Source organism: Brassica napus, chromosome A1 (assembly GCF_020379485.1).
Source record: "Brassica napus cultivar Da-Ae chromosome A1, Da-Ae, whole genome shotgun sequence".
Classification (NCBI taxonomy): Eukaryota; Viridiplantae; Streptophyta; class Magnoliopsida; order Brassicales; family Brassicaceae; genus Brassica; species Brassica napus.
Window position 1 is genome coordinate 11,056,193 of NC_063434.1, and position 20,196 is coordinate 11,076,388.

At 31.8% G+C, this 20,196-nt stretch overlaps 2 protein-coding genes across 2 annotated transcripts; one reads left to right on the top strand and one right to left on the bottom strand.

The window, feature by feature from the left end:
* Nucleotides 1-292: 292 nt before the first annotated feature.
* On the bottom strand, nucleotides 293-1,797 carry LOC106376214 (outer envelope pore protein 16-2, chloroplastic). Its single transcript, XM_013816283.3, has 7 exons — nucleotides 1,608-1,797; nucleotides 1,454-1,505; nucleotides 1,278-1,358; nucleotides 1,099-1,130; nucleotides 833-866; nucleotides 664-734; nucleotides 293-588 (listed from the first exon to the last, which is right to left on the bottom strand). The coding sequence occupies exons 1-7, from the start codon at nucleotides 1,728-1,730 to the stop codon at nucleotides 442-444; spliced, it is 540 nt and encodes a 179-aa protein (XP_013671737.1). The 5' UTR covers nucleotides 1,731-1,797; the 3' UTR covers nucleotides 293-441.
* Nucleotides 1,798-2,065: 268 nt separating this feature from the next.
* Nucleotides 2,066-5,471, top strand: LOC106446625 (dihydrolipoyl dehydrogenase 2, chloroplastic). Its single transcript, XM_048770379.1, has 15 exons — nucleotides 2,066-2,437; nucleotides 2,608-2,754; nucleotides 2,867-3,001; nucleotides 3,092-3,197; nucleotides 3,292-3,416; nucleotides 3,512-3,637; nucleotides 3,721-3,801; nucleotides 3,966-4,028; nucleotides 4,146-4,220; nucleotides 4,295-4,373; nucleotides 4,468-4,568; nucleotides 4,645-4,758; nucleotides 4,853-4,966; nucleotides 5,057-5,128; nucleotides 5,225-5,471. The coding sequence occupies exons 1-15, from the start codon at nucleotides 2,135-2,137 to the stop codon at nucleotides 5,273-5,275; spliced, it is 1,692 nt and encodes a 563-aa protein (XP_048626336.1). The 5' UTR covers nucleotides 2,066-2,134; the 3' UTR covers nucleotides 5,276-5,471.
* The last annotated feature ends 14,725 nt before the right edge of the window (nucleotides 5,472-20,196 follow it).

Here is a 20,196-nt window from a genome sequence, read left to right on the forward strand (position 1 = left end):
ACATAAGCATGAGAAATGAATTATCGCTTTCTAACCGTTATTTTGTTAATTCAATATTGTAATAAACGACTATAAAAAAAAGTAGATAAACGAGTATACTTCCAATTCCAAACAAACGTCTGACATACTGACACAACCTCACGGGTCTCAACTCGTATGACATTTTTTTCTTGTTTGCGTCCACATGATCCGCACTTTTATCCAAATAGGATAAGGTTTATTTTCTTCTAAACTTAAAGATGTGAACTAATTTTCCTGAAGCAGTTTAAGTAAAAGAAAACAGAACAATTCAAACGGAGGAAAATGTGATATGTGATGTGTGGCTTCAAGAGTTTCAGACAAAGCCTAGTCTTCACAGGCACGTAGAGAACTTTGAAAGGAGACGAGAGACATATTTATGTTAAAACTAACACAAATAACAACCTTATAATGAAAAATTATCTAGAAAACGCTGGAAAGGAGATTAGCAGCAGTGGAAATGGCTGCTCCGGTAAGAGCAGACTGAACCACTTGCTCATGACTTGTCCTCTCCGAGGTTGTCATAGCCATTGCCGCTCCTGTCAATGCTCCAGCAACTGCACTGTTTCTCTGCGATATACGTATGGTTACAAGTTAAGTAAAGATCATCGCATTAACAAAATGACAAATGTTGATTAGACTCACCCAATCATGAGCTCCTCCACGAGCCTCCTTCATACCATAAGTTATACCGGAATATAGTCCAGCTGCTAGCCCTACCATACCATATCACATCAATCAACATCACAACCTTAGCTAATCAAATCTCTATTTGATTTTAAACTACAACAGTTAGTTAAAGATATAAACTCACCCCACTGGAGAGATTCTTTTCCTGTATTCTTCACCTAAGTACCAGCCAATATAAATGGTAATTACTTATTAGAAACTTAATTATAGTGTAATTCACAAGCCTATGACCAGACTTATTTTCTTCTTACCAAAATTTCTATTACATATCACACAAAACACATATGGCACATGCACATCATACACGTACATAATATGTATATACATGCGGACGAATTTTAGATATACATTTAAAAAGAAAAGAAAATTGGACGTTCAGTGAAAACTCACCAGTGCCTCCAGAGATTTGCTGCTGTTTTCCCCTGAAAATGCAACAACAAATACTATTAACAACACAATACAAATTATAACTAACAAACACTATATAAAAGACACAACGCAAATAATATATGCCATTAACCAAATACGGTACATATAGTAATTGGGAGTGCATGAGATAGTTAACGGACCTCTGAGATTAGGGAACCTATGTTTCTTGCTGCCGGTGTCCTCAGACGGTGGACCCATGCTGCTCGAGTCAAAACCTGTCCCTGAGTTATCATTAATCAAATCAAAGTTTTATTTTTACTTCTGTTAATTTTCCTGGCAAGTTTTACACTGAATAAGAAAGTGGCAGGAGATTTACCATCAACCACTGTAAAGTAAGCTTCCCTCGACACAGCTTGCAAAGCTCCGACCTTAATATTTTATCCCATTTAAACATATATTAATTACTAATACAAATATATCATCTTTAACATGTATATATTTTCACGTATATCTGAAAACTTAGAACTTACACCGGCGGCTTTGACGAAGGAGTCGGCGACGCGGTTGAGAAGAGGATGGCCAAGATCGAATAAACTTGCCTTCTCAAAGCTTCTTATCTCATCCATTACTTTTCTTCCTCCACTCTTCTCCATTTTCTTCTTTTTTGTCGTTTCTGTCTTTCTTTCTGTGTTAAAAACTGCTCTCTTCACAACAACGTAGAGAGAAGAATGTGGAACCGAACAGAATGAGCTTTCCTACTCTCTCGACACGTGCTCTTCTTTCCCACACGTGTCGGAGTCTGACCTTTGAACTCTTCACCCTTCTCATTCGTAACGTGTCGCTTCATTACTAACTTCAAACGATTAAATAAAAGCCCAATGGGCCTAGAATCTAAACCGGGTTTTTAAAAATCTCCGGTCTAAAGACGACAAAGTGCCACGTGTCCCATCTTTGATATCTCCGCCTCCGCTCGTCTCTGTCGTGAGCTATACTTGTCATCTCCCTCACTCCCATTTTTCAGATCTCTCTCTCTCTCTCTCTCTCTCTCTCTCTAAAAATGCAATCAGCTTTCTCTCTCTCCTTCTCACAGTCCTCTCTTACTCTACCCAATCGTCCGCTCAGTTCACCGAATGCCGCACCGAGGAATCTCCGGTTCTGCGGTCTCCGGCGGGAGGCGTTTGGTTTCTCTCCGCCGAAGCAGTTAAACTCTTGCCGTTTCCAAGTCAAAAATAGAAGGATCGAAGTCTCCGCCGCTGCTGGTGGCAATGGAGCTCCTTCGAATAAGTCCTTCGATTATGATTTGGTCATAATCGGAGCTGGAGTTGGTGGCCACGGAGCTGCATTGCACGCCGTTGAGAAGGTTTAACCTTTATTTCTTACCATAGATCCTTCTTAGTCTATGCTAAATGTGAAGCTCTCACTTGGTTGGTAGTAGTTCTGTAATAGATAACTTAGTGCTGTAATAGAATAACTTAGTGCTGTAATAGAATAAAGTAGTTCTGTAATAGATAAGGTGTGTTTTTTTAATAGGGACTCAAAACTGCAATCATTGAGGGAGATGTTGTTGGAGGGACTTGTGTTAACAGAGGATGTGTGCCTTCGAAAGCTCTTCTTGCTGTTAGTGGTCGGATGAGGGAACTTCAGAACGAACATCACATGAAGTCCTTTGGTCTGCAGGTAAATAATACCACCAACTGATGTTGCCTATGATCCTTTCTCTCGTTATAGTTCATGAAATGATTGTAGATGCTCAAAAGTTCTGATTCTGTCTTCTCCCCCTGGATAACAGGTTTCAGCTGCGGGTTATGACCGTCAGGGTGTGGCTGACCATGCCAGTAACCTGGCTACCAAAATTAGGAATAATCTCACCAATTCTATGAAGGCGCTTGGTGTTGACATATTGACAGGGTTTGGCTCTGTTCTGGTTAGTTTGTTATTGTCCTTTTGGTATGATAACTCAGACATGATTACTTAATTGGCGATCCTAATTGTACTCTTTATTCTACTTGTTCAGGGGCCACAAAAGGTTAAATATGGAAAGGACAATGTTATTACCGCCAAAGATATAATCATTGCTACCGGATCTGTACCTTTTGTCCCCAAAGGAATAGAAGTTGATGGTATGTGAGGGGAGGAGTCTCAAAACTAAAAACATCTCGTCTCTGTTAGTATAGCAAGCAGCTTAAAGTTGCCTTATGTTTTTTTGTTCTGTAGGAAAGACTGTTATCACAAGTGACCATGCATTGAAGTTGGAGTCTGTTCCTGACTGGATTGCGATAGTAGGAAGTGGTTATATCGGTCTTGAGTTCAGTGATGTTTACACCGCCCTTGGCAGTGAGGTAGTAGCATGTTGATTTTATGGGCAAGTAGTGTTCGTTTGTTTATTGCTTTCAAGTAAGTTTTTTTTTCTAAATAGTAAGAAAATTTTATGCAGGTAACATTTATTGAGGCGCTGGATCAGCTGATGCCTGGATTTGATCCTGAGATCAGTAAGCTGGCTCAAAGGGTTCTGATAAATCCAAGAAAGATTGACTATCATACTGGAGTGTTTGCAAGCAAAGTAAGCTTGCTTATCTCACGCATTTTATATATAATTTCTTCCATATACAGTCTGTTTGCGGATCTTTCATTTTTTTTTCACAGATCACTCCAGCAAAAGATGGAAGACCAGTGATGATTGAGCTGATTGATGCTAAAACCAAGGAACACAAGGATACTTTGGAGGTAAGGACGATTAATGATGGTGCACTAGAGAATGATTTTACTGCTGCGTAGTACTCATATCCCAAATAAATGTCTTTGGATTCTATCACAACGGACTCTTTTATGGGTTATTTATTTTCTTCTCTTGCACTGAAAGTGTGACCTTATGTTCCCTTTTTTTCAAGGTGGACGCTGCTCTTATTGCTACAGGAAGAGCTCCATTCACCAATGGTCTTGGCCTTGAAAACGTAAGAGATAATAATAATAAACCGCATCCTCTAATGAATATATGTTTTCACACTTTTGGTTCTCTGAGTTTATTTGGTTGTGAAAGAAATAACCTTCACGCTCTCTTTTCCACACAGATCAATGTAGCGACACAGAGAGGTTTCATACCAGTTGATGAGCGAATGCGTGTTATCGACGGAAACGGAAAGCTGGTTAGTGTTCTTTTCATACGCACATCTTAGTATGTCTTACAATCAGTTCTTACCGAGACATTCTTGGTTGATAGGTTCCAAACCTGTACTGCATCGGTGATGCCAATGGGAAACTGATGCTCGCTCATGCAGCCAGTGCCCAAGGAATTTCAGGTAAATTGATTATTAATACTCCATTATATATATGCATAAGCCTTTTTCCCCGTTTAAATGTAAACTCTGTGTGCCTCTACTTGGTGTTGGCTAGTGGTGGAGCAAGTCACAGGTAGAGATCATGTGCTGAATCATCTTAGCATCCCAGCTGCTTGTTTCACTCATCCTGAAATCAGCATGGTGGGATTAACAGAGGTAACTCTCGACACCCTTAGTGGATTTGTAAAAACTTGACCTTTTGTGTGTGGGTAACCATTTCTGCAATTCACAGCCTCAAGCGAGAGAGAAAGCTGAGAAAGAAGGATTTAAAGTAAGTATTGCCAAGACAAGTTTCAAGGCAAACACAAAGGCTCTAGCCGAAAATGAAGGAGAAGGACTCGCTAAGGTAAAGAGAAGAACTAAATTGAACTTTATTGTTTCAAGAAAGTTGTTTTGTAGTCATGGAGTGACCGAGAAGACGCTCTCTTTATGTGCAACAGATGATATACAGACCTGACAATGGTGAAATCCTAGGAGTTCATATCTTCGGGTTGCACGCAGCTGATCTTATCCATGAAGCATCCAACGCTATCGCATTAGGAACACGCATTCAGGTTAGGGGGCAATCTTCTTGCTTGCAAACTAACCTGTTTCATTAAGCTTTAGATTGTGAGATTATTGTGGTTTTTGTGATGTGCTTGCAGGACATAAAACTTGCGGTTCATGCACATCCAACTCTGTCTGAGGTTGTAGACGAACTGTTTAAAGCAGCTAAGGTAAAAAAAAATACAAGGATTTAGATTTGCAGTTCCCTGATCCATAGAAATCAAAACTTTAAGTAACCAAACTTTTGTTACCTCTCTCACTTTCAGGTCGAAAGTCCAGCTTCAACAACGCCACAAAGTGTAAAAGCTGCTGTATAAACAGAATCTTGAGATCAGCCTGTAACAAAAGTTTTGTGTTCCAAGACATTTGTGTTTTAGCGACATTCGCTATGTATCCACTTATGCTTGTTCTAATGTTTTTCCTTCTTTTTCTTATTATATCTTCGATCATTATTATAACAGAATAAAAAAGCAGATTGTGACAGAGACACATGATTAAAATAAAATTACCATAGATCAGATTTTCAAAATAGAAAATAGTTATCAAAATAAAACCACCACAATCCTCCAGAAAAAGACCAACTACAAGACGCTCTATGGAAATCTTACGCCTCCAAATCAGATAACAAGATTCTAGTCAAAGTCATCAACAGACCCGAAGCTTTGTCTTCTTTCTGCTATTTGAAAGAATCCCTTTCTCCAATTCTACTTTTGATCCCCTATTGGATGGTACATTTAGAATCTGCTTCATAAAACATATAAGCTCCTTTCTTATTGCAAAAAATAACCGAAAAACATAAGTTTTTATGTTGTTGCTTGGCCTCAATGGTTATCATTTCTATTTGTTCATGAGAAATCGTATGCCTTTTTTGGGATGATTTATTAACCTTCAATTGGATATTACCTCTCTTGGAGAGGGTGAGAGGCACATCAGGTCAAAAACTTTTACAATACTATGCGAAATTTGTAAAACATGTCTTTACAAACATTTTATCTAATATTGCTGATAATTGAAGTATAAAAACATATCACATTGAAATTTATTTCATAAATCTAACTTCATAAACTATTTGTAAAGATAGTTTGACCAAATTGGCTCTATAAAAAATACTAATCAGTTTAATCATCAACAACTAATCATCGCGGATTTTAGATTTATTTTATATTTATAATTTCTACATAAATATTTTAAATATTAATTCACATATATCTATATTAATAAAGTTGACTAGAAAGTCTCTACAATGTGCCACGTCAGCGAAGCCTATTCCTTTTTCTGACACGTGTCCTTATCCATCTTCTTCCTACGCTATTGTTTGGTGATGTTCACATATTAGATGGGCCTCTCAATTGATTGAGCTTATAGTTCTTCATGTATTTGCACATTTGACCCATAAGGACATAGGGTTCCTTCCCCTCTTCTTAGGACTTACAGAGCAACGCTGCCTTGAGTTTCCGATCAGATTACATTGCCGCCTATCAACAGTCCTGTAACGGCTGCAGTTATCATTCACTCACCATTTTAAAGCAAGCATTTACGTGTTTTAGAGCACTCCGCCCATTCTCTCGCATTCAATCTTCACCCTCCTTCAAGGTAACGGCTTAAAGCTCAATCTATAAATAAGATTGTCGTATGCGATGATCAGTATCAACTTAAACAAATCAAATTGTTAATTCTCTCAAACAGGCAATGATAGTGTTGTAGGCACAGGGGGGTAACCCACGAATTGATAGGTGGAACCAAGGTTTATACCTGAAAACAAAGAGAACCGATTTTTATGAGTTTTAGAGTTTTTATGATGCAAACAGAAACAAATATGAAAACAAATGAGATGATGATGATAATGATAATGAAACAAGATAAATAAACAAAGGATAGGATGGAATCAAGCTGCTGGATGTGTATCACTCTCAGCTTGATTAGAAGATGAACTGAAGTGGATTTGCGGAGGAAGGTTTGATTGAATCTCTCAATCTGATGGAATGATGGATCGAAGTGATTGACTCTCTCAATCTGTGTACTAAGCTTGTTTGATTTGCACAAACAAACTAGACTCACGAAATCAATAAGACAACAAAGAATCTCTCTTTGAATCCTAAAGACCGATATTTTATACAAAGAACAACTTTGATAAAACTGAATAAACTTTCTATTAACTTGGTGATTAAGGGTGCTCTTTACAAAGGACGTCTAGGAGCTTATATAAGGCTCAGAGACAAAGGTCCTAACGTTCTAAAACAAATAGAAAAGGAAACAAATCGAAAACTAAGAAAGAAATCGAAAACTAGCCGTTGGAGCTTTTTGTGGGATTTTGGCTCCAAGTAAAGAATCTGATCTTTCTTGAACCTGGATGGTTTAAGGGGATAAGTAAGCTTCCTGGGAACCTTCTTGACTGCTTGTAATGTGCTGAGGTCGTGCCTAAACTGAAGAGGAAAGAGCTGTTGGACATTAATGTCGGTTTGCTCCAAATAAGGCAGGTTTGAGTAAATGAGGATCCTCCTGATCCAATGGTTGCTAGTGCATGGTATGAACTTGTAGAACTCCTCCTGGATGCCTAGAATATCTCCTGATTGGTTGAAATGATCTCCTGGTCGCCAATGTCTGGTTTGAAGCTGATTGAACCGGTTAGTTTCCAATTGAGGCAAGTGTAGAACTGGTTTGACCGGTTTTGGAGATTGGATCATAACTTCATAATTCCGTGGCCATTTCTCCTGATCTTCGGCTTTCTGGAAAGCTGATAAACTCCTCTTGACTCCTATGATGAGCTTTGCTTCAGGCCGCTCCTTACTTGAGCTTAAATCTCCTTCTAAAGTCGGATACTCGCAGATGGACCGGCTGAGAAACCTCTGGGTTGTAAAATTCATAACTTCTTGCTCCGTGAATATTTTGGCCCAATTCCAATTGGCCTGGACTCCTTCTTGAGTGTAGAATCCATAAATATTAGCTTCGTGATTTAAACCCTCCTGGTTTGTAAGATATGGCATTTTTAGTGCACGTATGTCCTGGTTTGCGTCTTGGTTGGTTGAGTAGGGCTTTGGGTTGACCTCCGGTTCAGTTGCTGATCTGATGACCACATCAGATAGGTTCCGTCAATGCCATCCGCTTCGGCACTTATGTGAACTCGATTAGTGGTATGGACGTTACATGGGACAACATCAACTTCAGACTGTCTTACTCCCCTCTCTCCAGACGCTTCAATGATAGCACGCCGTTCACAGAATTGACGGAAACGGTTAATCCGATGGTACCTGAGCAGCTGAGCTGTTCCGGTTTCTCAACAACGACCAGCTACTAGCACTAGCAAACACTAACACACACCTAGCTGGTATGCTTCTAAACTTAAAAATCAAAACTATCGCTTTAGCACATCTCCACTCTTTTTACCGTGATCAATTTTCAATTTGTCAAAACATTATTGGTGAGCTAGCGCAATCTGGAGCACGTTCGTCGATGACACATGCGGCGCACAATGTATAATGACGACACTACGTATAGGTACGTTTACACAGTTGACTAAACAGAGGTATCATTTTCTGCTACATTTTATCTCATTGTGACCATCATGACACCCAATATCGTTGCATCTTTACATGGATGTTTCTGTTTGCCTAAGTTTGTTCGATGGACTAGCTCGCGCATTTCATTGAAAATTGGAGAGTTACGGTTCTGAGCCCAAAATAGTTGTAGCAACCAGCATTAACCCCACCCGCAATAGTTGGAGGTTAGTAACAAACACATTCTCAACGCCATATCTCAAACCATAGCATGATCATAAAATTACGTTCGCTCCATATGCAGGCCGGCTATTTCTCAACGCCATATCTGGAACTCATATCTACTTTGGCTAAAGCGACAGTTGCAGGGAAGTTGTACTATGAAAAGTAAGCCAGTATAATCCTTATATATACAGACCACCTTGTGGAACTTATATGTTATCTAATCTGTTTCTGAGCTCAACGAATATGTTATCACATCCCAACCTGATCAGGTCACACTTTTATCCGCCAAAATTCTTAACACTTATAGTTGACTCTACTAATTGTCATTGTTCTCTTATGCATTACAGAGCATTGAGTTTTTCTGTACAGCAAGGTGACAAGAATTCAAACAGATAACGGCTTTTGTTATATTTCCTGCTCAAAATGTTCAAAAAAAGCTCCAGCCAGAGGTGTCTTCCTTCTCATGCATCGCATGTGATGATTCCAACGCTGTGGATGTTGTCAGGTTACATTCATATAACTTATCTTCTTTTTATATATCTTTGTTAAGAATATTAAATTAACTAACACTAATATTCGTTTCTGCATCCCTTCACTATATACAGGTATCGTCTCGAACTATCCGTCTCAGACCAAACAGACGAAGCTGTCTCACACCAAACAGACGAAGCTGTGTTTGTCACTTTTGATACGGAGATACTAAATCGACAAACTTTCGAGCTGCTGAAGCTGCACATCTTATGGTCTGCCCACTGAAGCTGTGTTCAGTTTCTAGAAAATCTGTTTCCGGTTTGCAGTGTGCAGATTACCAACCTCTTCCACCAAAATATAGGCGTCCAAAGTAGGTGAGATTTTACGTCAGCTCTCACAATCAAACATCTACACCCATAAATTGTTGGCGTTAAAGAGTTACTTTCTACTACATTGCAACAACCGTTTTCTAAAGACAATTTAAAGTCAGAGATCATAAACATACATTATTCATAATTTCAAAAACATACATTATTCTTGGCGTGACCTGCACGGGCGAAATCATAAACATACATTATTCATAATTTCATATGTAGACTAGCGAGATCATGTTTACTCTCTTCTAAGACAGGCCTAAACCCCAAAATAATTATAAACACCTTAACAAATTTAATAAACAGCCCATCTTGCTAATCTTGTGCTCAATGGAAATTCGATGTTCACCATATGCGGAAAAAATTGTCCCACCGTTATTAATAGGGAAAATTCATAAGAAAATCCTAATTAAATTTCATTAAACCTTTTAATACTGAAATCTTTTTGGTATACAATTTAATCCAAACTAATTATTGCTCTTTTTTATTTACTTTAAAATTCATTTTAATACACAAACTTTTTTATTTTAATCAAAAATATTGATAAATTTCAAGAAAAAATGTAAAAAATATCTAAAATTCAAAATTAAATCTAAATCTAAATTTTTTCAAATTTATGTTGAATTTTGAAGATAAAAATAACTAAACTTTAGATAAAATTTAGAAAATTTTAACTCTGAATAATTTTAATAATTTCATTTTAAACTTCAGAAAACAAACTAAAATTGAAATTAAAAATGATATTATAATGTTCTAAGATTATCTACATTTAGTTACTTTTACTCTTAATACTTAAAAAAAATCATGAAATTTTAAAATTGTTTTGAATTTTAGATATTTTTAGAATTGTTTTTAAAAATTTATTGATAATTTTGATTAAAAACATAGTTTGAATATTAAAATGAACATGGTTTTAAAAGTAATTGTATCAAAATGAGCATAATAATAAGTTTGAGTATTAAACCAATAGCAAAAAAGTGTGGGTATTAAAAACTTCACGAAATTTAGTTGAGATATTTTTATAAAAATATTTCTTATACAGTAGAAACTCTATAAATTAATATTTTATAAATTAATAAATACGATAAATTAATAAATTTCTTTGGTCCCGAACTGAGTCAGTTCAAAATATGACACGAATCAATAAGATGATAAGATAATAGTTTTTTAGAAAATCCTATGTAAATATATAGTTCCACTAAAAGCATAACTTAACTATTTATATACGTACAAACAAAAAATTGTACCATTTATTTTATATTAACAATAGAATTTATCTATATTTTTTAATATTTCAATATATTTTGATAACATTTAGTAAATTTATAGCCAAAAGAACACTTAAATTCTATGAAACATATTTTATACACACCAAATAATATAATATAATTATAACAATTAGTTTTTAAAAAAATTAATTAATGTATAAATTGTAAAATCTAAAAAAGAAAGTTTTGTAAATCAATAATTTTATAAATAATAAAATATAATAGTCTCAACATTATTAATCTATAGAGTTGTTACTGTAAATGCAAGTAATAACTTGCCCAAAAAAGGTTTAAAAACTTAAAACACATAAAGTTATGGCAGGCCGATCTTACAAAATCAACCACTAAATTAGCATAGTCAAATTATCCTTCTAATAACACCATCACTGCACAAAGGTTACGTTACTTTACATTAAATTTTTACGGATATAAAAACCCAAGCATTCCACTCCACACTACATCTCTTCCACCAAAAACTTAAAACAAAAAATTCATATCAGCAACTATCAAATATAAAAGAACTCCCTCAAAATATCTAAAGGGGATATTATCATCTCCCGATTGCACAACTAAAGCACAATGAGAAACTAGATTTATTTTCTCGTTGTTTACGATTTTATTTTTTGTTAATAAAAATAATATTTACTTGATAATACACCTAATCAATATCTTTATTAACAAAAACTCATAAATAATGCTAAAATACCCTATAAATTAGTATTATTAAGAAAAACCTACAAATTTTATGTACAAACAAATATTAATAACAACATTATATAAACATTAACTTAAATGTCATATTACATTGACTCTTTTAATAGATTATGATTACGTTGAGATGAGAGGCTACACATTTTTCATGGAGGTACATAGAAGATGAATAATGGTCAGCAAATGTTTTTAACTTGGACTTAGATATGATTGTTATGGTTTTTAATAGTTTAAGAAACAATTCATTTTGTCATGGCCACACATGCATCTATCTTATGTTTTGTTATGACACATTATTCTTATTATTTACTTTTCTCTACACAGTTACTCTGACAAGGAACTACGATCTTCATTGTTTGTAATTCTCTGTTAACATTCTTTTTTTTTGAACAACCTCTGTTAACATTCACTCTCTAGCATTGGTGGCTTAAATGCAGAGTTCGTTGACGTGTTCCGAAGAGCATTTGCTTATCATATATTTCATTCTATTGTGGTTCTCTCTTCGAGCACTTTTGACAATTATTGCTATGTGTTTTGTGTCCCTTTGAAGTTTATCTTATGATCTTGCAAATTTGGAGAAAAGCAAGATAAAAGATGCTTCTTTTTGGACCTTGATGGCTCGCCAAATTGGAAAAATATTTATTGAAAAGGAGCCAAAGGTATATTTCTCATTTTCTGACTTTCACAAGATAATGATTTATCCGCATATCTGCTAAAAGTGAGGTTGTTCCGACAACAGAGGGCTTGAAGCTCAATATGAGAGATTTTACCCCTACAATGAGTGACATGAAGCTTCAGTTAACTATTGTTTTGCTTTACTGAGGTTTTGATTCAATTTAAGCTTCTAGGTAATGCTCATATATTTTTCATGATGCTGCTTCAATAATTTTTGTAAGTCATTTTGTTTTAGATTTTAGATTTTATTTCATCACTACAAAATATATATTAGGCAGAACCGGTTCTGGATAAAAGAAGGTGAAGCATATGCTTTTGGGCCGATTAGATTAAATATTATATTGGGGCCAATTTGCTTAATATTGTCATTGGTTCAGTGGCTGAGCATGCTGCTCTAGAGGATCCTGTAAGAATCTAAGATAGATGGTAGTATTTGGCAACTTGATGAAGACAAGTAGATAGTCTCTTTAGATTTGCCAGAACCGGTTTTGATGGTGGCCTAGACGTGCTTTATCTGGTCCGTTTGAACAAGTGTAACGAGCCAGCTTATACCAGCCTTATTCTTTTTTGGATGCAAACCAACTTTCCGTAGCATACCAGCCCACATACTTGCAACTGCCGCAGCAATTCTCATAGAAATCTGTTATGGTCGTTTTAACAAAACAGAGAAAAAAATTGTTTCCTTTTACTAAACCGAAAAAGATTTTGTAGAGAACTTTAAAAAAATGACAAAAACAAACCTCCCGAAGAGGCTGGGTTGATTGAGAAAAATGAACGACATTTTGTAGAGAACTGCTAGTGGTACTCTTACTTTTACTGTTTAATACACTTGTTTTATTAACTTTTGTATGAATGGCAAATTTAAGTGGATGAAACACTTCGGTGGGCGATCTGCTTTTTTATACGCTTCACATTCAGACACTATGATGTCACTAAGATTATGTACATTGTTTAGTTTTTTCAACGCCTAAATTACACTTCCACCTTTACACATCATATTATCTTTCTTCTACGTATACATCAAATATTTATATTTCATTATAACTTTAAATAAAAAATCAACACTTTATCTATTTATTTTTGTTTAATGTTTCATATCTTGATTTTGTAACTAAATAATAACAGTTAAGACATAAAAAAAATTCTTTTCAAAAATTAATTATTATAAAATTAAATTAAATAAATTACAACTGAAATTTTATGAAATATTTAACAAAAGTATAATGATTGAAAATGTTTACAACTTACAATAAAAGATTTTTTGTATATGTCCAAATCATATGAACCTAGTCTCTATTAATAGATCATCAAAAGTTATAAATTTTGATATAGTGTATTAAAATAAATAAATTAATTTGCTGTGAAATAAATGACTTATAATAGGAAAGGTGAATATAAAAACTATAACTAATATCAACAACCAATAAGAAAGCAGTAGAGATTATTGTGGACCTTATTTTCTTGGCTTTCAACATGTTGAATAAATTCAACAGCAAACAATCCATGTCATGTTTTATTTTTTTTCAACAGGTCCTCTATAAGCATTCAACAGTTTAAAGAACGATTCAACAGGTCCATTGTAAGTAGTCTAAAATGAAATGTGGTGTTACTATTCTTTTTTGGATGCAAACCAACTTTCCGGAGCATACCAGCCCACATACTTGTAACTGCCGCAGCAATTCTCATAGATATCTGTTATGGTTGTTTTAACAAAACAGATAAAAAATTTGTTTCCTTTTACTAAACCGAAAAAGATTTTGTAGAGAACTTTAAAAAATGACAAAAACAAACCTCCCGAAGAGGCTGAGTTGATTGAGAAAAATGAACGACGTTTAAAAATAGTAGACTAATTTCTGAGTAATCGAGCAAAACGTAGTTATATGACAAAGCACAATTCACATTTAGAATTACAGGTAACATGTGCCCATATAACACTATAATTATTAAGGAATTTTTTTTGTGGAGCAATTACTAAGAAATTTAGTATAAGTACTGGGAGCTATAATGTATGGTCTGTAACACACCTTTTTTTCCACGAATAGTAACACCACATTTCATTTTAGACTACTTACAATGGACCTGTTGAATCTTTCTTTAAACTGTTGAAAGCTTATAGAGGACCTGTTGAAAAAAATAAAACATGACATGGATTGTTTGTTGTTGAATTTATTCAACATGTTGAAAGCCAAGAAAATAAGGTCCACAATAATCTCTACTGCTTTCTTATTGGTTGTTGATATTAGTTATAGTTTTTATATTCACCTTTCTTATTATAAGTCATTTATTTCACAGCAAATTAATTTATTTATTTTAATACACTATATCAAAATTTATAACTTTTGATGATCTATTAATAGAGACTAGGTTCATATGATTTGGACATATACAAAAAATCTTTTATTGTAAGTTGTAAACATTTTCAATCATTATACTTTTGTTAAATATTTCATAAAATTTCAGTTGTAATTTATTAAATTTAATTTTATAATAATTAATTTTTGAAAAGAATTTTTTTTATGTCTGTTATTATTTAGTTACAAAATCAAGATATGAAATATTAAACAAAAATAAATAGATAAAGTGTTGATTTTTTATTTAAAGTTATAGTGAAATATAAATATTTGATGTATACGTGGAAGAAAGATAATATGATGTGTTAAGGTGGAAGTGTAATTTAGGCGTTGAGAAAACTAAACAATGTACATAATCTTAGTGACATCATAGTGTCTGAATGGAAAGCGTATAAAAAAGCAGATCGCCCACCGAAATGTTTCATCCACTTAAATTTGTCATTCATACAAAAGTTAATAAAACAAGTGTACTAAACAGTAAAAGTAAGAGCATCACTAGCAGTTAAAAATAACAAAGGATTTATGGTACACAAGCGGTATAACTCTTCTACCACAAATATGAAGTGGACCAAGTGGATAAAAGACAGACCATACCACTTATTTCTTTTGTTAATTTTGAAATATTTTGTATCAATATCATAGCATTATGAATTTAATTCAATTTGGTGGATTAAAAAACAGTTTTTGATTCGATTCACCAGACCATTTGTTTTTAAGATTTTAAGATATGTTTGGATTTTAAATTTTTACAAGATATATATTTTATACTTTATTTTTTAAATGAGTTATTCTCTTTCAAATTTTATTTAAAACATTCTAAAATTTTATTTAATATTACCGTTAATTATTATATTATTTTACCTAAAATTATAATTATTTATAAGTCATCCAATTATATATTTTAATTTTGAAGCTCAAAATAATTACACTGTAATTTCTTAACAATGTGTTACTTTCAGATTTTTTTAATATTTTAAATTTATTAAGTTAGTTATATTAAATCTTAAACTGTTATATTGTTTTATCAAAACATAATTATTTTTAAATCATACAAAGTTAAATATATATATATATATATATATATATATATATATATATATATATATTTCATTTTAAATCTCTGTATATGTATATTTAAAAAAACTTCTATTCTATTTTAAATGTAAAATATATAACTTAATTCTAAAAATTAATATTCAGAATTATAAAATTAAATAGTAATATGATTTATTTTTAATTTGTACAGTATTTTGGACCACTTTTTATTCACTTTTACCATTCAAACATATATTTTGGACCGCTAGATCCGCTTGATCCACACTTGTACCGCTAGATCCGCTTGATCCACTCTTGTTCTGCTAGATTTATTTGATCCGCTAGATCCGTGACGCTTGATTCGTTGTTTCTATTCGGAGCCATAATATTTGTTCTATATGAGCTAAAGTACAACCATCAACGAGGATTCTGTGGGCCATACTCTCCAGTCTTTGATGTTTTGCTCCTTCAGAAAACGCTACACTTTATTCGAGATTCAGGTGAAATAAAAAAATAAATTTACAGTTCTCTTTTTTTCTTTTGAAACACGAATTTATAGTTCTCTTTGTTGATGAGAATCGTTTTATCAGAGTTTGTTGCGGGTCCATTTATACTTTACAAAATCTCTATAATTTAAGATCTAATAAATATATAAATAAATACTTTAAAACTATATTTAAAAAAATAGTTTCAAAAATAATTTTCAATTTTTAAAAAGAAATTTCGAAAAAAAAATTTATAAAAAATTTCAAATTTGAAAATGTATAAATCGAAAACAGAATTTTTTTATTTAAATAATTATTTACTATACATATATATAGAACAAGGTTATAAGAGTCTTTTGCCATTTAATGAAAAAGATATTTATGAAAATGTTTCTTTAGTGGTGGTAAACATAAATTATGGTACCAAGAAAGTAGTAAACATGAAAATTTCCCATTTTTATATAATTTGTTATTCATTTTGATTTAATCTAAAATTTATGTTTCTGTAATTTTACAATGTAAAATGAATATCAATATGCAATATATGTAAAATAAATCAAATTACAAATACTTAAATTAAAAATGGATATATAATCTTATCTATGTATATATGCATATATAAAGAGTTATATTGAACAAATCTCATATGTGCTATTTTTTTTTGTTTTATGTGCTATTTTGAATAAAAAGTTGATTTAAAAGTACTTTATCAATTGTATATATATTGTTAGAGTAAAATATTGCATGTTTTCTTAATATTATTAATTAAAATTCTTTTACATATACAAATTAATGTTGTATTATTAACTGTTCTTAACAAGTTTTATAACTATTCTTTAACTATACAAGATTTTAAACATTGTATAGTTATTGTTTATATATACAAATTACAATATTTTTCATAATTTTAGTTATTACAGTTTTAAAATGATAATTTTTATTTTTATAATGAAATTGTTATTCAAAAAAATTAGATTTTTTTTTATTAAAAAATAAAATTTTATTAATTTTATGCATCAAACCATATTTCTGGTTAAAATATATATTTTACCAAATATCCAGACACCGAATATCCAAACATTGAACATCAAGACGGTGTCTAAATAAACTGAATGATAAAATTACTAACCAAGACAAAAAAAAAATCGCATCACAATTATCTTCCAAATTTCAAAGATCAAATTCCTACCCCGTCCTAACTACAACATGTCTTCGAAAGAAAATGAAATATTTTTATGTTATTTAGTTATGTAACAAAGTTTCAATATCTAAATATAAATTTTATCATTTAAATCAATGACATTTTTAAAAGTATTTTATCAAATTTTCATAATTCTCATCTGATTTTTCATATATTTTCCTATTTTTAGCATTTAAAATTTTATGGTAAGACATCTTTTGGAAACTTTTAACTGACTTTAAGATTTTACCAATGCTTACCAGCTACAGCTCTTACACAGACACTCTCAACCCATTTAGTCTTAGACAATGTATAATAGTTATAATTATTCGACACTAGGTGTTTTGTCGGTAGATACTGATATTATTTTTTATGAATATTTATTAGTTAATGCCTTATTAATTCAAAAATCAGAATAATTAATTATTATTTATGTTTTTAAAATTTTAAATTAAACATTAAATTATTTTTATATAAATTTTTTAATCAAAGTATATAAGTTTATTATTCTTTCAACAATCTAATTTATATTTTTAACATTACATTGTACATCATATTCTCTTTTATTCCACCTATTCATTCAACTTTTGATCTTACATTGGTCACTTTAATTATTATTTTCTTTTTGGTAAAATAAAATCTTAGTTATTTGAGACTTGTTGAAGAGAAAACAAAATTTTGGTGGATAAAAAATTAAATATTCGATCTTAATTTGTTGACACTGATAATTCCCATTTTCTTATGTGTGTAGTGGATCCATTTTTCGTCCAGATTTTAGTGAATGTTTTTCTGTCAATTTATTTTTGTCAAAGACTAGATTTTGTGAATTATATAAGTAAACCCCCAGGCTCTTTTTTCAGAAATAATTTACACTCTTAAAATACAAATTATATTTTAATATTATTTACTCACAACCAAAAATACTTTTCCTAATTTAGTGAATATCGCCAAAATAGGAGTTTTTTCTACGTCAAATTAAAATGTTAATTAGCACAAAAATGCTTTATTCAAAAATGATAAATCTTTTTCTTCCTTTTTGTTGTTGTTAAATTTTACAGTTTGAAGCTTGTAAAAAACAATCGAAGTTTAAGAATATTTTTTTTCCTTAAGTCAATATTATATATAACTCTGAAAATATAAAAAATCTGTAAACTCATGTGAAATTTTAACATATTAAACTCTTAAAAAAATTATTATCTTTTTTAAAAAAGTTGTATTTGCTAATCTATGTTTTTTAGATTACATATTATAACCATTTTTACGAAGATATAATGTATATTATAACTTTATTCTATGTTTTTGGCAGGTTATTATACATATTATAAGCTTTCTCTGTGATCTATCTAAATATAAAATATACTATCTTATATTTTAACCGTCTTTCTTTGTTATTCATAGCATATAATTCATATTGTAAGCAATGCACTGAGTGTTACAAAAAAAAAAGCAGTGCACTGTATTTTAGATAAATATTGAAATGGTTAATTTATATTCTATTTTTCACTCTACCATCTATTTTCGATAAAACAATTAGTTCTTACGTGTATGCTATGTTTTAACGGGTTATAATTTATATTATACATGTATGTTACCGTTTTATCTTGTTTAGAACATGTATTTTATATATTTGGTTTTAATATATAACTATTATAAAATACATAGTTGTTATTTACGGTTAAAGCATTTTGTTATGCTTTTTATTTATATGTATTGAAATTTTTTGAAGTTATATACAATATTAATAATTTTTTATAGTTTTTGTTTTTATTTTTATTTTATTAATTTCATCAGTTTTATTGTACTTTTATATGTTTTACCTGTATAATAATTTGTTTATATATAATTAAAATAAGAAATTAAATAATATTTGATGAAATCTCTTTTTTATCTTTTTACTATTTTAATAGAGACAGAATTGATTATATATTATAAATACATTTAAAATATTGTATAAATTACATAAATACAAATACGAAACTAACTTATATTTGGATGAATATATTTTTACTTCTTAATTTTATTAAATATAAAATTGATTATGTATTGTAAATATATTTAAAATATTGTAAATTACATAAATTATTAGTTTTATAAATAAATAAAGTATAAATTACATAAATGTATAATTATTAAACATAAAATGTAATTTATAAATTAAATTAGAGGATTATAAAGTTAATTTTGTATTAGAATAATGAAATGTATAGTGAGACAAAAGTATAAAGTCCTTTTTCAAGACAACAAAAGTGTAAAGTCAAAGGTATAAAAGGACAAATATTTTCTGAATATGGCATTATTAGCCAATTTCTCCATTAAATATTATGTTACCTATTTTTATTTTATTTTATTGTGCTTCTTAACTCTTAAGAAATTATTTGGGATTATAAAAAAAAAAAGACACAAGTATCCCGTTGTCTGAAGGGAAAATATTAAAAACTTCCCAGTAAAAAAAAAAACCCTAAAGCCGCCACAAGAGACAAAAAGAGCGATCCTTGTTCTCATCTCCTCCGGTCTCCGGCGAGCTTCGTCGGTGCCGTGAGGAGGTCTTTTGTCTAGTTTTCTGGTTTAGTCTGACTGAGATGAAGCTTTTGAGAGTCAGGGGAGTCTTGGATTTGGGATTCTTCTTCGATTTCATCCTGTAGGTTGCTTGGGCTGCCTTGTCTCGATCCGTAGCTTTTTCTGGTGTGCGGTGCAGGTTATACCGACTCTGATGTGGGGTGGTACTTCTTCCATCGGATCTTGTGAGGCGGAGCTCAGGTATATCAGTGGCTGGCTTTCGTGTGTTTCCTGCCTTTCGACTTCGTTTTGGTGTTTCGAAAGTTCTCAATCTCGGGTAGTTTGTAGCTGTGTGTGTCTTGTTGTAGCTCTGTGTCCAAATCCTCTCGATATAAGTTCGGTTCTGCATCAAGGTCGTCGCTTGAGGGGCGTTCTTGTGGAGTTTCAGGTTGAGATTTCCATGTGGAGACAAT

Excerpts from the sequence above, each read along its gene's own strand:
- LOC106446625 (XM_048770379.1), top strand. The coding sequence starts at position 2,135 with ATGCAATCAGCTTTCTCTCTCTCCTTCTCACAGTCCTCTCTTACTCTA. Across the intron at positions 4,029-4,145 it reads ATGGTCTTGGCCTTGAAAAC|ATCAATGTAGCGACACAGAG; the intron begins GTAAGAGATAAT and ends TTTTCCACACAG. Across the intron at positions 4,221-4,294 it reads TCGACGGAAACGGAAAGCTG|GTTCCAAACCTGTACTGCAT; the intron begins GTTAGTGTTCTT and ends CTTGGTTGATAG.
- LOC106376214 (XM_013816283.3), bottom strand. The coding sequence starts at position 1,730 with ATGGAGAAGAGTGGAGGAAGAAAAGTAATGGATGAGATAAGAAGCTTT. Across the intron at positions 1,506-1,607 it reads CCTTCGTCAAAGCCGCCGGT|GTCGGAGCTTTGCAAGCTGT; the intron begins GTAAGTTCTAAG and ends TAAAATATTAAG. Across the intron at positions 735-832 it reads AAAAGAATCTCTCCAGTGGG|GGCTAGCAGCTGGACTATAT; the intron begins GTGAGTTTATAT and ends ATGGTATGGTAG.